We start from the raw sequence: 16178 nt of genomic DNA on the forward strand, positions 1-16178 counted from the left end.
TTTGAACTAAAAATCAAAGTAAGCCAGTGGCTTTTAGACAGCAACTAAACTTTTATTCTATGTGTGTTCATCATATTAGCACTGCTGTCATAGGGAGATCTGCTGCTTTTATGACCACCATTGTCTCTTGCCTTTTGTTGACCTCCCCTCAATCTCCTCTTTTCACCTAGTCCCCATTATGTGTCTCCTCCTTTCTCTTAACCTTTTCTTCCCTGCACTAATTTCCAGTCATCCCCCACATGTCAGCTCTATGGGTACTCCTTTCTTTTAAAGGGTTGAATGGCACTGAAGTGATATAAGGTTTATGTTGGCTTTCTACTTCAGAGAGAACTCTGTCCTGGATGCTCAGATTTCCTGCTTTCTTGTTTCAGGTCATGCTGTTTGTTATATCTGTAGACTGACAAGAAGTTCTGTTCTTGTACCTCCAACAATGGCATCCCTAAATGCTTCGCAGGAACTCAAAAAAATACAGCAATCCCCCCAAGCCCAGTTGCTCCTCCTCCAAAGGCTAGCAAGAATAAAGCAGGCCAGTTTCTACTCCCCAGCGTGAATGACCATTTACACATGGGTTGATTAAGCCTTTGGCATGAGTCTGAAGCAAGGCTCAAACTCATGTTTCTAGCATCACAGGGACAGTCTGTAACTATTCTGCTAAAGAGCCCTTAAACAGTAGGTACCTACCATAATAAAATCCATGTCATACCTACAGCAGAAGGGCTGGGGGAGCACATTCAATACTGCCACTGATGCAGCATGAAAACTAAGCAGTGATAAAACATGTAGACTGGCTAGCCTCAAAGCTGCTCTCCATGCACTACTAGCTAGTAGCTAGCACCCTGCTGCCTCCATTTCACAGATATGAAGCTGAAGCCCAGAAAAGTTGTGACTGGAACTTGCTCCCAGGCTTATCTCAGTCCAACATTAACCACTCTAGAGTCCCCTTCTCCCACTTCCAATATGGATCTCCAAGCAAAGATAGCCTGATTCCTCCTAAAAATGATTGCAGCCTCTGACCTGAGAGACTCTCTCAGCATCACCATTAATATCTTAGAAAAATGGGACAAAAAAGCAAGAAATGAGCTGAGGCCCATAACACTTAAAAAGCATCAAAACACTAAAAAGAAACAAGAAGGGGTTGCAGCCCTTGCTGAGAAAGAAAGCAGTTAAGGAGTGTGAGAGTAGAACTACACTTTACCTAACCTGAGAATAAGCTGGGGCAAGAGACTTTGGGGCTGCTTCCTCACAGAAATACCAGCCCCAACCAGAGGGACAAACCCTGCACCACAGTGACCCTACTTGTGGAGATGACTTTGTTTTAGAAACCAGAAAATGACTCCTCCTCTACAATCCTTGCCTCCGTAAAATCCCTGGAACACCCAGGTCTTCCCCAAACATGTAAAGGTGTCAAGACTCTAAGCAAAATTCCCATCACCCAAGTACAGCCAGATCTGCACAACTTACTATCTTTATCTTTATCTTTTCCAGATTCAAATCTTTGTCTGCTTACAGACCAAACAGGAGGCAGAATTTCACCTTAGCCTGGGAGTACTGAAGTCACATGAGCATGTGAAGACACATCATCAACTAGTTACTTTCAGGGATTCTACTGCATTAGAGTTTAGTAGATGGTCAGTCCCCTGTTGCTTTAAAAAGACACAAAAGTAAATCCTCTTAAACTGTTACCCACTGATGTAAAGGTGTCTTCCCTTTCTATGTACAGACAGTTATTCTGTCACAGTATTATGTTTAGCTAATGTCCAATGAGAGGGGCTCTTTGGTCAGTTGTATCCCATGGCATTACATTATACAAGAAGGCTTATGAAAGGAATTTGAGACCAAGAGGTCAGTTGTTACATTTCTGCTTCATGGAGCTCTCTTTCCCTTTTAGAAAAGGAAAGATAAAAATCAGAGATGCCTTTACCTCCTCCCCACTAATGGAAAATTTTGTTCTGCCGTCCATTTGTGGCTGTCAATTATTTGGACAAAAGACTGGCCTAAAGCAATAGCTGATCTGCTACTCTAGTAACAAAAGCAGAGCAACTGATGGAAATTACCCCATCTTGCTCTCCTCTGCTTAGCTCTTTATCATTTCACAATGGACCCTTCCCACCAATACAGTGGAAAATGAACAACGTGGGGTGAAATTATAACAGGCAGGAGAAACAGAAAATCCTGGAAGAAAAATAGTATATTTTGCCACTTGCCAATGTTTCCAAAGAATGGACACATGATTTAAACTGGCCTGAACGTACATTAAAATATAAAACCAGAGGGTTCTATAATGATTTGCCAAATGTTCAAATAGATATAGACCCACTCTAGACTGTGCAGTATAAAAAAACACCTCTCTCTATTTTCATCAGACTACAGCATCCAGTTCTTCTGCAGAACACTTCCTCCTCTCACAACAAAGCCCCAGAAAACATCTCACTGGTTCTTCCAGACTCAGCACAGACCTACCATGAACCTGTGGACAGCACATAGTAATAGATCTGTTACAGAGGATGGCTGGATTCTTCATAATATTGAACCCCTAGTTATTGTTGGTCTTGAACCATCTCATGTAGCTTATGAACATAAATTATGTCTTCACATTTATGAAGGTGCTATATTATTAAAAATATTAGCTTACCTTACCCTATAGGCTGGCCTCAAGCTCCAGAGCTGGTCTGTGGAGAGTGTGGTGTCACCAGAATAGGGCATGCTGGGGTGTTTCACTGAACAGGAACCAGCAATCCACAGCACAACTGGATAGCGTGGACCTGAAAAATAAGCCAAGGAAAATGTTTTAGCACACAGGTCTGCAGAGAGGAAAGATGGTCAAGTGACTGGGGCTCTAATCTGGGATTTAGCAGTTTCAGTTCCCTGCTCTGTCACAGCCCTCTTGTGTGCCTCAGCTCTCCCTCTGTAAAACTGTAATAAGAGTACTGCCCTGTCACAAGAGGTGCTCTGAGATCAAAATGATTGTGAAGTGCTCAGAAATTATAGCCATGGGTGCCAAGTCAGTAGGACAGACAGAATGTTCTTTTGATGCAGATCACTTGAGAAAACATTAAAAAAAAAAAAGCTTAACACTAAAAAAAATCATTTGCGGGCAACCCAGATCAAGGCAGAAATACAGAGCTCCAATTAGAGTATGTTTGATATGTATATCGAGTTATGAGGAGGACATCTGGACCACAGTAAAAAAGCTGGACCGCAGATCTCTTCTTTCAGATTTGGTGTGAGATGATATGCCAACACTGCCCTCTGTTTTGACCACCAAAGATTAAGGTATACAGAGAACTAGAAATAACCCCTGGGAGGCACTGGAAGGACAGAGCATGACATAATGCCATAATGACACGGCTTGGAGCACCCCCAGCCAGGTCATGAGGCGCTACAGGGAGTTGGGAGCGGGGCTTAGGGGTCTGGGAGCTCAGGTGGTGTTTTCCTCGATCCTCCCAGTCTCGGGCTATGGGCTGAGGAGGGAGAGGAGGATCCATGCGGTGAACCAAAGACTGCGGCGCTGGTGTTATCGGGAAGGCTTTGGCTCCATGACCACAGCCCGCTCTTTGGAGAGAGAGGCAGCGAGCTGCTGGGAAGAGATGGCCTCCACCTCTCTCCCCTGGGGAGGAGGCTCTTCTCAGCCAGGCTGGCTGACCTGCTCCACCGGGCTTTAAACTAAGCCCGCTGGGGGATGGGGGGACTACTGCCCCTGCTGGCCCGCTGAACGGCCCTTGCAAAGCCAGCGGACCAAGGCACTTAAAGGCGCACTTAAGGGAGCCCACCCCTGCCCCAGCCCTGGCACAATCTGTTGGCAAGGCAAGAGCCCCCAAGGGCACACTTGCCTGCCTGTACACTAATGCCAGGAGCCTGGGCAACAAGCAGGACGAGCTCGTCCTCCTGCTCAGTGAAAAGAAATATGATGTCATTGGGATAACGGAGACCTGGTGGGACTCCACCCATGACTGGACCACGGGTATAGAGGGCTATACCCTGTACAGGAGGGATCGTGTTGACAAAAGGGGCGGGGGTGTAGCTCTCTATGTGAAGGAAAGCTACATGTCCCTGCAAGCTGATGTTGGCAACCGGCATGGACAGCTAGAGACCATCTGGGTAAAAATTCGTGGGGAATTCGGCACAGGGGACACAACGGTGGGAGTCTACTACAGACCTCCCACTCAAAGTCCCGAGCTTGACCAGGAGTTTGCCCGGGAACTGACTGAGGCCGCTTGCTCCAGGACCTTGGTTGTCATGGGTGACTTCAATTACCCGGACATCTCGTGGGAAGATCACTCAGCTAAATCTGAGCGGGCGCAAAGCTTTCTCTCATGCATGGATGACCTCTACCTGACCCAAGAGGTCTATGGGCCAACGAGAGGCAAAGCGCTGCTTGACCTGGTACTGGCTACAGGGGACGACCTAATCGGCGACCTAGTGATCGATGGGAAGTTGGGTGACAGCGACCACGAGCTGATCACCTTCACCATCCGCCGTAAAGCTGGCAAGTCAGTCAGCAACACAGAAGTCCTTGACTTCAGAAAAGCCGACTCTGACAAGCTCAAGAGGCTAGTTGGTCAGGCCCTCAGGGACCATGACCCCAGGGAGATGGGAGTTCAAGAAGAGTGATTGCTTCTCAAGGAAGCGATCCTCAGTGCACAAGCTAAATCTATTCCAACATGGAGGAAAGGCAGCAAAAAGGCACAGCAGCCCCCCTGGCTCTCCAGAGACTTAGCGGACCTACTGTGGCTAAAAAGGAAAGCCTACAAAGGATGGAGGACGGGATTCACCTCCAAGGAGGATTACTCCGCGCTGGTCCGGTCCTGCAGGGACCAAACCAGGAAAGCCAAGGCTGCAACTGAACTCCAACTAGCTTCAGGCATCAAGGACAACAAAAAGTCCTTTTTCAGATATGTGGGGAGCCGGAGGAAAAGCAAGCGCAATGTTGGACCCCTGCTAAACCAGATGGGGCAACTGACAACTGACGCCCAGGAAAAAGCCAACCTATTAAATAGGTACTTTGCGTCAGTCTTTCATCAGTCACACGGGATGCCCATGCCTGCTATGGGACAGGGAAATCTGGGTGAGGGGGATCCCCTACCCTCCATCAATGCTGACCTCGTGATGGAACACCTTGAGAAGCTGGATACCTTCAAGTCAGCTGGCCCTGACAACCTGCACCCCAGGGTACTCAAGGAGCTGGCGAGCGTCATAGCCCAGCCCCTGGCACGGGTCTTTGAAAACTCCTGGCGCTCTGGTGTAGTGCCCGAAGACTGGAAGAAGGCCAATGTGGTGCCGATCTTCAAGAAAGGGAGGAGAGTGGATCCAGCTAACTACAGGCCCATTAGCCTGACTTCTATCCTGGGGAAGATCTTAGAAAAGTTTATTAAGGAGGCCATCCTTGAGGGACTGGCCCAGGCTAACATTCTAAGGGACAGCCAGCACGGGTTTGTTGCGGGTAGGTCTTGTTTGACCAATCTCATTTCCTTCTATGACCAGGTGACCTATCACCTGGACAAGGGAGAAGAGATTGATGTCATATATCTTGACTTCAAAAAAGCTTTTGATCTGGTATCCCATGATCACCTCTTGGCCAAACTGCACAGTTGTGGCCTTGGCTCCACCACGATCCGCTGGCTGGGAAATTGGCTCCGTGGTCAGACCCAGAGGGTTGTGATTGATGGCAGTCAATCATCATGGTGCCCTGTAACCAGTGGGGTCCCTCAAGGCTCTGTCCTGGGACCCATACTGTTCAACATCTTCATTAATGATGTGGACATTGGAGTTAGGAGTGGACTGGCCAAGTTCGCTGATGACACCAAACTTTGGGGCAAAGCATCCACGCCAGAAGATAGGCGAGTGATCCTGACCTGGACAAGCTCAGCAAATGGGCAGACGAGAACCTCATGGTGTTTAACACCGAAAAAAGCAAGGTTCTCCACCTTGGGAGGAAAAACCTGCAGCACCCTTATAGGCTCGGCAGTGCTACGTTGGTTAGCACTACAGAAGAAAGAGACTTGGGGGTCATCATTGACCACAAGATGAACATGAGCCTGCAATGCAATGCTGCGGCCAGTAAAGCGACCAAAATGCTGGCGTGCATCCATAGATGCTTCTCGAGCAAATCCCGGGACGTCATTCTCCCCTTGTACTCGGCCTTGGTGAGGCCGCAGCTGGAGTACTGCGTCCAGTTTTGGGCTCCACAATTCAAAAAGGATGTGGAGAAGCTTGAGAGAGTCCAGAGGAGAGCCACGCGCATGATCGGAGGTCAGGAAAACAGATCTTACGATGACAGGCTGACAGCCACGGGACTCTTTAGCCTGGAAAAGCGCAGGCTCAGGGGTGACCTGATGGCCACCTATAAGTTTATCAGGGGTGACCACCAGGATCTGGGGGAACATCTGTTCACCAGAGCGCCCCAAGGGATGACGAGGTCGAACGGTCACAAACTCCTGCAAGACCGTTTCAGGCTGGACATAAGGAAGAATTTCTTTACTGTCCGAGCCCCCAAGGTCTGGAACAGTCTGCCATTGGAGGTGGTTCAAGCACCTACATTGAACACCTTCAAGAGTAAATTGGATGCTTATCTTGCTGGGATCCTATGACCCCAGCTGACTTCCTGCCCTTTGGGCAGGGGGCTGGACTCGATGATCTCCCAAGGTCCCTTCCAGCCCTAATGTCTATGAAATCTATGAAATAGTCAGCCATGTGAAAGGTGGAAATTTTCTGTTTCCCTTTAAGTTCAAAATGAAGCAGTAGTATAGTACGAAGAGGTGTATTTAATAAAGAGAAAATGCCACATAAATACAGCGTGGCTTAGCTAATAGTGCTACCAAGGGAACTGGCTTCTGCATTGCCTGAACTTTTGAGGTGAAAATTCTGAAACTTGAATGTTTCTTTATTGTATTATTTTACATTTCATTTCTATTCTTTTTAAATAAAGAAATTAAAAAAAAATGATAGCTCCCATGTGCAGGGAGAGGCAATTTTGATACAGGCTATAGGTCTGCCTCTTTGAATCTCCCTCTTAACACACAGGGGCAGAGTTTACAAGAACTCTGTTTAGGCCTCCATGAAGTCAGATGAGTTTGTTGGTCTAGATTTCAGAGCTACAAAACTGTGGGCATTTCATCCTCCCCTACAGCAGTGAAACCCAACAAGGATGGTCTTCATGAATAACCTATTTTCCTCTTTAACTTGCCAGCAAGAGTTAGCTTTCAGACTAAAGGAAAGTATAAACTTGTTTCCCCGGTCTTCAAGTTGCTTCTACTCAAGCATGAGCATTGATGCACTGACACATTTTCATGTTTACCTATTACAGCCATTTTGTCCAAAGCAGGCTTATCAAATGCTGAGTGTCCCTATGATTAAATGCAATAACATTCGTGGAAGAAGCCTTCCCTTGCAAGGCAGCTTCCCTGTTTTAGAAGACTGCCTCAAGTTACCTCCAAACATTCTGGACAGTATTCTGCTCTCTGTTTTATGTAGTCACTACCGTTAAAGCACCTTAGGTGAAATCCTATCTCCACTGAAGTCAATGGGGACTTTGCCATCAACTTCAGTGGGATCTACATTACCCCTTTGTTCTTGGATTTCTTGACTGGTTGCTTGATAAAACAGGGTTCACTGTTATACAGCTTTCAGGGCTCAAACCTGATATTTAACGTCTCTGTTTTATAAAGTCACTTACTCTGCTTACAAATATACAGCCACGTGCTGATCTTGAGAAAGACTTGGCAAAATATGCCTACATATCAGGGGTGCTCAGCCCCCAGCTCATGGGTCAGATCCAGTCTGCAGCCTGGTATCATCCAGCCCATGGGGCTCCCCACAGAACTAATCCCAGCACATGGGGGTGCTGCTGCATCCAAACCTGGCACAAAGGCTTGATTCAGCCTGCAGACTTTCCTCCTCCTACTCATCTGGCCCATGGAGCCAGAAGGTTGAGCACCACTGCTATATATCATGGAGAGAAAAAAAATCAGACATCACTTCCATTTACTTACTGCACACAATAAAATGAAATGTTTTTAGCTGTATATTAGATTACTTCTTACCAACTGGTTATTTTCCATATGAGTATTTTGGGTAGCTCTATAGTCAATATTATTTATGACTTTCTAAGTTATACAATTCTCCCTTCACAGCTTTTGTCAATATGTCAGCAAAATCAGTAACAATGCAGTTTTCTATACAGTGGTTTTCAACCTTTTTTCACTTGTAGACCCCTAAAAAGTTTTGAATGAAGGTGTAAAACCCTTTGAATTGTAAGTGTGCGCAATTCACATACTTTTGATTGATTGTCGTCATCATTCACAGACCCATTAGACATTGTTTGCAGACCCCAAGGGGTCCACAACCACAGGTTGAATACAACTGTTCTATGGTATAGATTGGAAAGCCTACTTTTGTTTGTTTACAATAAATTTCTATCGACTCTGCCCACATATCTGCTGACAATTAAAACAATAGAGCAAGATGCTCTATTGTTGTGGAGTTGGCTTTTGGCAGGACATTATAATGCATTAAAGTAGAACGACTAGGGATCCTACCGTTGCTTTTTCTTCATAGAACCTTCTGTCAAGGGTGCTAGAGGGGTATGCAAATTAAGGTCTGTTTTGTGCAGAAATATCATTAAGACAGAAACAATCAAGCACATTGTAGTTGCATTGATGTTGGTGTGGGGTCTTTTTATTGTTTTATATTTCTTCTTTCAGTAAATTAACTGGGGCATGCACTGCCCATCAATAAAATCAATACAGTAGCCTGGGTGGTTAATAAGTGAGTCCTATGGGGTGGAATGGGGGGGGGGGAGCAGGGGGAAAAAAAAAAATCACTGTTACACAACATATGTGGCCTAAGGAAAAGGGTACATGCTACAGTCCATGGCTATTCAATCCTATTGACTTAACTTAGTACTTGGAGTATAAACAGATGTCACTAAATGAAGCAGATCAGCTGTGCTGGGATGTGTTCCAGCACAGCTGATGTGCCTCATTGGGGGAAACACACTTTGGCCACTGTCCCACCTATTGCTCTTGCAGGACAATGGGTAATGTGTTCACCAGTCAGAGATGTGCCCCAGGACCACGTGGAAGTGAGTTTGACGCTTCAGTGTGATCCTACCAGTGGGACCACCAATCAGCTGATTCCAGCACAGCCCCAGAGCTGAGACTGCCAATGCCAATAGGTACTCAACGAATCCCAGATGAGGGAACCCAGGAAGGCACTTTTAGGGCTTCAGGCGCCCAATTCACCATCCTGGGCCATGCAGGATCAGACCCTTGAAGCCCTAACAGTGCCCTAGGCATCTCAAGAGAGTGGGCAGCTCCAGGCTGACCACTATCCTGCCATAAACCTAGCATGTCTGCCACAATAGAGCAACACAAATTTATACCACCTACACTGTAGCCAGAAATTTGGGCCTTTGTGGTGCAACAAGAGGTACTAACATACCTTTGCTCAGCCTTTGTGTGGCAATAATTTTTTTTATGGCAGCATAAAGGTGACATCTGTTTCCACCCTTGACACTACTGATACTCAACAGGCTACAGCAATTTGTGTATAAGAAATTAAGACCCTTCCATTTTCTATGAATCAATAGTTGTATGGAACTGCTGTTAAATCCAAAGCTCACTGCAGAATTTGGGTTTTTACTGATTTTTCTCCCATCTGGCACCAAACTCACCAGAGGATTAGGTATAACTACTGTGTAGCATCAGATCACAGAAGACAAATGCAGTCAGAAGATTCAAAAGTGAGTACAAAGGCAATTGATAGGAACCTGGAAGAGATGAGAACACATGTCTGTTACAAAATCCTTTATGAACAGAATTCATAGCTGCATTAAACATAGAGGTCTGACAATCAGCTAATTGTTGGCCCACCCCTGGGACAGCCCAGCTCCATATGTGTCTTTTAGAAGTCCCAGGACTCCAGACCCAGCCAAGACAGCCACAGGTTCTGGAACGTGCTGTGGGCTGGGGGAAGCCCTGGGTTCAGGATAGACCTGACCTCTGCCCAACCTGCAGGATCAGCCTGGAAACAGCATAGCCACGGTGTGCTTAGGGCTAGAGGAATTTTATGCCTCATCCTAAACATCATGCTTCGTGCCATGCAAGTCTTCTTGTAAACATGTAGGACCAAGTCATGTCCAGTGTCTCACTTCCTCCATCCTTCCAAAGCAGCTAGTGAGAGACCCTCTTTTATAGCTTCCAGAACCCTACAGTTAAACAAAATCTCCTCCCAAATGCTTCATTGCTTACTTAATTTCCCCTCACTGCACAGCCCTAACAAGCACGCTGTATGACTTACCATCACAATGTACAAACTGGGCAATCTTGAGTAGGGGTAAAGAGAAGATTTTTACCTTTCTATATGGCAGACTACAGTAGGATAATTCTGTGCACAGTTCTGATGCCTATGTTTTAAAAGGGGACACTGAAAAACCAGAGAAGGAGCAGAAAATGTCCATAAAACTGTTAATAAAAATATCAAAGGCCGGAGAAAATCTTTCAAAGTGAGAAAATAAAGAGTTGAAACTGTAACCATTTGATCAATCTGGGAAGGGAAATGGTGGATTCTCCATTTTTTGATTTCCTCATATTAAGAGTGGATGGCTTTCTGGAAGATACACTTTAGCCAAACAAAAATCAGTGAGCTCAATGTGGCAATCAGCAAATATGACTGCTTAACTGCAGAAAGGACTAGTAGATGATCTACTAGTCCAAATGTCCTACTAATCCTTTCTGCATTTAAGCAAACAATCGTGTTTTATAATTTTTTTTCATGAAAGTTACCACACTCTGTCCTAAAAACAGTATGATTTCTTGCCCCTGCCCCATACTCCTATTGAAAAGCTGTTCCAAAACCACACAATTTGGATAGTTAGAAATTTTCTTCTATTTCCCAATTTAAATTTATTCATGGCCAGTTTATACCACTTCCCCTTCTGCCAACATTGTCCTTTAGCTTTTAGAGCTAATCTCCTTCTCTGGCACGTAGCACCCTGATGTAGTCATAGATATCCACCATGTCCCCTGTCAGCCTTTGTTTTGTTAGACTAGATCTAGTCTCCTCTCCTAAACTAATCCTTCTCTGTGTACCTGTTTCAATTTCCTTGAATTCCCATTCCTTGAACACGAGCATCCAGAGCTGTACACTGTATTTCAGATGAGGACTTGGAAGTGCCAAAACTGACCAGCAATAAAATCTGATTTTGTGGGAAGCATGTTTTCATTATGGTAAGGCCATTAGTAGCAATTATTATGGAACATGGAATAAATGTGAATGCCGGAACAAGTGTAATGAATCCATAGTCCCATGAAGAAGTCAGCATCCAAGAAATCTAAGCTGCATATATATTTGTTGGTAGTTATTATTTTACTAGTTTTGTTCCTTGTATGCATTAATATTTCCAACAGCTAATGTCCATCTGTGCCAAAAGATGTACAAATTAAAATTGAATATGTATGTGCGTTAAATAGTAAAAATGCACAGTACAGTATTTGTACTGAATTAGTTGTGTCATACATGTAGACTAATAGCAAGATACCCATGCAGCATGCAACTATTTACTTAAATACTATGTAGGCTATCCTTGAATTACTTTTTCTCAGAACAAATGTTTATTTTTTTTAAATATTGGAAATTCATAGGAAAAATTATGTTTGCCTGTAGTCTGAGTTCTTGAATTTGACATAAAAATTCTTAAACTTTGGGACATATATAGTTAAGACATTTTTTTTTAAATAGCTTACTTGTAATCCAACATTATCATACTTTCTAGCAGTTCTGTTCTCATGTATATTATAATGCTCCTTTTAAATTAGACTGAGTTGTGATATATTGCAAACTCTTAACTGTAAATATACAGCAAGGAACCAGTGTATTTTATATAGTTACATAAATAAAAGCCACAAGTTTTGGCACAGGCATTTTGAAAAATGCAGGTAGTTGAAAGCTGGGAACTATTTCATTTATATATATCTACATTCCACTATTGTTGCTGTATACTCACAATTGAAGCTGGCAATGTATTCCAAAGACAGGTAGTTAGCCATGTTAGTCTGCAGTCAGGCAGAAGCCATGTTAGTCTGCAGTCAGGCAGAAGGCATGGTAACCTTGTCAGCTAACTGTATCAGAGATGTATAGCATAAGGTTTTGTGAGCCCAAGCTCACTTCATCAAATGTTGTGAAAGGACAGCATCCTTTTCCTTTAACAGCATCTGACGAAGTGAGCTTGAGCTCATGAAAACTTACATGATACATCCCTGGTTTCATTAGTTTAAGGTGCATATTTACCCTGCCAAGGCACTGCAACTCATTTAGTCTCATTAAAAATGGAGCTTATAAATAATAAGCAGGTTTTCATAGATTCATAGATTGTGATGCTGGAAGGGACCTTAGAAGATCATCGTGTTCAGCCCCTCTGCACCAAAGCAGGAAAGATAACTGGGTTCAGGTGACCCCAGCAAGGTGACTGTCCAGTCTCCTGTTGAAGATTTCCAGGGTAGGCCATTGCACCACCTCTGGAGGGAGTTTATTTCACAGTCTGGACACCCTAGCTGTGAAGACGTTTTTCCTAATGTTGAACCTGAAATGAGGAGTCTGTGACCATTACTCTTGGTTTTCCTCAAGGGTGCCCTGGTGAACAGTTGTTCATCGAGCCCTTGATGTATACCCCTGATGTAACAGTAAGCTGTTACCAAGTCCCCTCTCAGCCTTCTCTTTTTCAGGCTGAAGAGTCCCAGGTCCCACAGCCTTTCCTCATATGGTTTGCCATGCAAGTTTCTGATCGCACAGGTGGCCCTTCTTTGGACTCTCTCAAGCTTTACTACGTCCTTGTTAAAGTGTGGTGCCCAGAATTGGATGCAGTACTCCAGCTGTGGTCTCACCAAGGCCAAAAAGAGTGGGAGAATCACTTCCTTGGTTTTGCTGGAAATGCATGCCAAAGTATTATTTGCCCTGTTGGCTATAGCATCACACTGCTGATACAGAGGATACAGATCCATTCATTAGGACTCTCTGGGTTCTACCTGAGAGGTGGAAAGGAAAAGTCTCAGACGACTGACTGTTCCTATGACAACTTAACTAACATCACTGTGTCACTGTCATCAATCAATAATGTTTGTATACCCCACCCATCATTCTAAATTTGTTGTAAACTAGGAAGAGTCTACTTCTAAGGGCAATCACAATTTATATGTTCTATATTTCAACAAAAACTCAAAGACATTTTGTGGGACAGAACAAAAGCACTCCTGCAACCAGAGGTAATTACCCTGCCTGTAACAGGATGGTGCCTAAGGGATGTTGTGATGTCCTCTAGTGGCCACTTTGACCCTGCCTGGCTCCCGCTCCAACTCCTCAAGGTCTCACCCTGCCTCCTCTCCTGCCATGCCTTGGTATTAAAAGGTAATGAGGGGAGGCCGTCCTTAGAGGCTGGCAAGCCCAGGGTGTGCTCTCTCTTTCCCTGTAGTGTGTCCCTCTTGTGGGTCATACTTGACCCATCTCAATTTTGCATTCCAACTCTCCCCATTTGACCCAGTCTCTTGGCTTTGGGCTTCCAGCCTGTCTGCCCCCAAATTGCCTTAAGAGCTAAGCCTTCTGCCTCTACTGCTACACCCATGCCTCAGGAGATGTTACTCTGTCCACAGTTTAGTTCTCTTGTAGAGGCCTCAACCCTCTTGGCTTTAGCCCCCCTTTTCTCTGTCTACAGGTTTCCATTCCTGGTCCACTGACTCAGGCACAGCTCTCTTGGCATCAGCCTTCTCTGCATCATCTCTCATCTCCAGGTCCCTTGGCCCAATCTTGCATCTTGTCTTAGCCCCCCTGGCATCCTGAGGGCAAGGCTGCTCTAGGTTCAGCCCAACCTGCCCTGATGTCCCCATGTCCGCCCTGGCATCCCAGGGCAAAGCTGCTCTCAGTTCTGCTTCCTTCTAAAGTATTTGGGCTTCTGCACCATGCAGCCCACCATATCCCAGACCCTGGAGGGGCTATATGCTGGGTGCCCCTACAGAACCATTGTGGCCTCCAAATCAACCACATCCAGTCCTTTGGTATAAACTAAAACAAAAAAAATACAAGCACCTGCTTCAAACTCAAAATCTTCCCCTCTGAGTTATCATATTGCTGCCCAGCCACCACCACCCCAAAAAGAGACACTTATAGTCTATGAGCCCTGGCTGCCTATTCCCCTGCAGCTAGCCCAAAATCAGCAGTCTTACTCTCAGCTAGGGACATCCCTGCCGCAGCTTTCCTCTGCAAGTAACAGGAGGCCCTGGTTCCCTGTTACACAGACAAATACCAAAGAATTGCTGCAGACAATGAAGATATTAAGTGTCCATAATAGAAAAAGGAATATTCTACAACCAGAGTATCAAAGATATGGTACATATACCAGACCTGGCCTGTGAAGTCCTATTATTTGACCAGCAGTACTGCTGGTAGGTCTCAGACTGGCCTCATGCACTACATACAGCACATGCTGGATCTGGTCCAACACACTGAGTATGAACATGAGATCAGTCTGGGCCATTGACTGTACATAGTGCCCACACCAAACCAACCCTGTGCACTAGATCTGGCATGTGGGGCCTGTCTGTGGATCCAATCCAGCCCAGGAATCAGCTTCATGGTTAAGTTCAGACAGTCAAAAAGCCTGAGGCTGAAGTGATTCAATCTTAACAGGTTAGTCTAAGCTACCTGGATTGAACTGATAAACAAGTGAACAGACATTCATTTTTGATTCCGGAAATGCAGTCACATCATGCAGTGCCCAGGCCAGAAATCAGGGAGCACTAGATCAGAGGTTCTCATTTTGCATCTTACTCCCACCTATGTAAGGTCAAAAAAACCTGGTCCCACCGGTCGATAAGCCGGGGGGAGGGGGGCACCTGCGGCTGATCCAAGTTCCGCCATGGGATGCTGTGGAACTGAGGGTTAACTTGAGTATGGAAGGGATCTGGGATAGAAGTTCAATAAACTGATTTAACCTAAATCAGTTAAGTAAGTTTGATACTGTATCCATCCAGGTCTATCTTAAATCTGTTTTGGCCCTTTTGAAAGTGGTTTATCTGCATTGAACTTCTGTTGCGTTACAGATTTTAACCAGTTTCTGATCACTTATACCGGTTTATGTGAAATTTCTGTCCCTAGCCCATGTGCCTCATCCAGCCTACAGGGCCAGATGAGTTTGATACAGTCCTTAACACTTTTTGTGTAGAACAGGGGTGTTAAAACACCTGATTATAAAGACTGCTACACACAGAAAAACTTTAGATTAGGAGGTACTGTATGAAATAAAGGCACAGAAGTTGAATGTAAAGCTTCAAGCAAATTTGAGAGAGCTCAGTTTCCAAAGCCTGATACCAACTTGAAATCCAGCCAGTTTAAAAAAAAATGATGCAAGTGTAATTTCACTTGCCTTAGGTTACCCTTGCCATTTTCTGTGGCTTCATCTTTAAATTTTCATATCCTTACAAGACCTTTCTCTGCACTGTATGAAAAACCCATGAAAAAACAAAAGGGAAATTTGAATCAATAACTATATAGGAGGAGTTGTCAAATATACAGAATAAATATAGATTCCTTTACTCTCTTTCATTTTCAGTAAAGATAGGAGTTGCTTTGAACAACAACAGAACAAACTTTCAGGCAGAAGAAGAGTTTTAAGCTGGGGTGTCCCTTTAACAATACTAGTGATGAAACTTAAAAACCCATTTCCACATGCCAACATTGGCAGCACTTCTGTGTTTCGAATCACTCAGTTCCTATGGACAGAACAATATATTCTGAATTCTCAGCATAAGGATTCACAATAAAGGAAGAATATAGGGACAGTTCGTGTATCCTGGGGAAGGTTGGAAACATCAGGACTTCCTGATGACACCTGTTCCTAAAAAGGAAAATCAAGGAGTTGAAACTCTTTTCCACTTGTTTATATTGAATGAAATATGCAACTGTGCCATGGGAAGTGTGCTCACTGGGAGTGAATCTAAGAGAATCTATAGTGTCATATATCATCTGTGTCACTATCAATATTTTCCACAGCAGAGCCAGCAGCACTGCTTTTGCTGCCTGACGGTGGTAGATGCTGAAGAGGAAGAGGTACTGAGAACTGGCTGCGCTGTTGGAGCACCACTCCATCCCACAGGCAATCTAATGTAAGCCCCAGACACAGGGACGACCGTCAG

At 44.7% G+C, this 16178-nt stretch overlaps 1 protein-coding gene across 1 annotated transcript in view; it reads right to left on the minus strand.

Annotated features, from left to right (window-relative positions):
* PCBP3 (poly(rC) binding protein 3) overlaps window positions 1–16178 on the minus strand; it is a 213401-nt gene that overhangs the window by 113887 nt on the left and 83336 nt on the right. The window contains exon 3 of the mRNA XM_090041235.1: window positions 2638–2762. Coding sequence (XP_089897361.1) covers window positions 2638–2703 — 66 coding nt within the window. The 5' untranslated portion in view covers window positions 2704–2762. The remainder of the gene's footprint in view (window positions 1–2637; window positions 2763–16178) is intronic.

The sequence above is a fragment of the Crocodylus siamensis genome, chromosome 4, assembly GCF_052110815.1.
Source record: "Crocodylus siamensis isolate JL-2025a chromosome 4, ASM5211081v1, whole genome shotgun sequence".
NCBI classification, from domain to species: domain Eukaryota; kingdom Metazoa; phylum Chordata; order Crocodylia; family Crocodylidae; genus Crocodylus; species Crocodylus siamensis.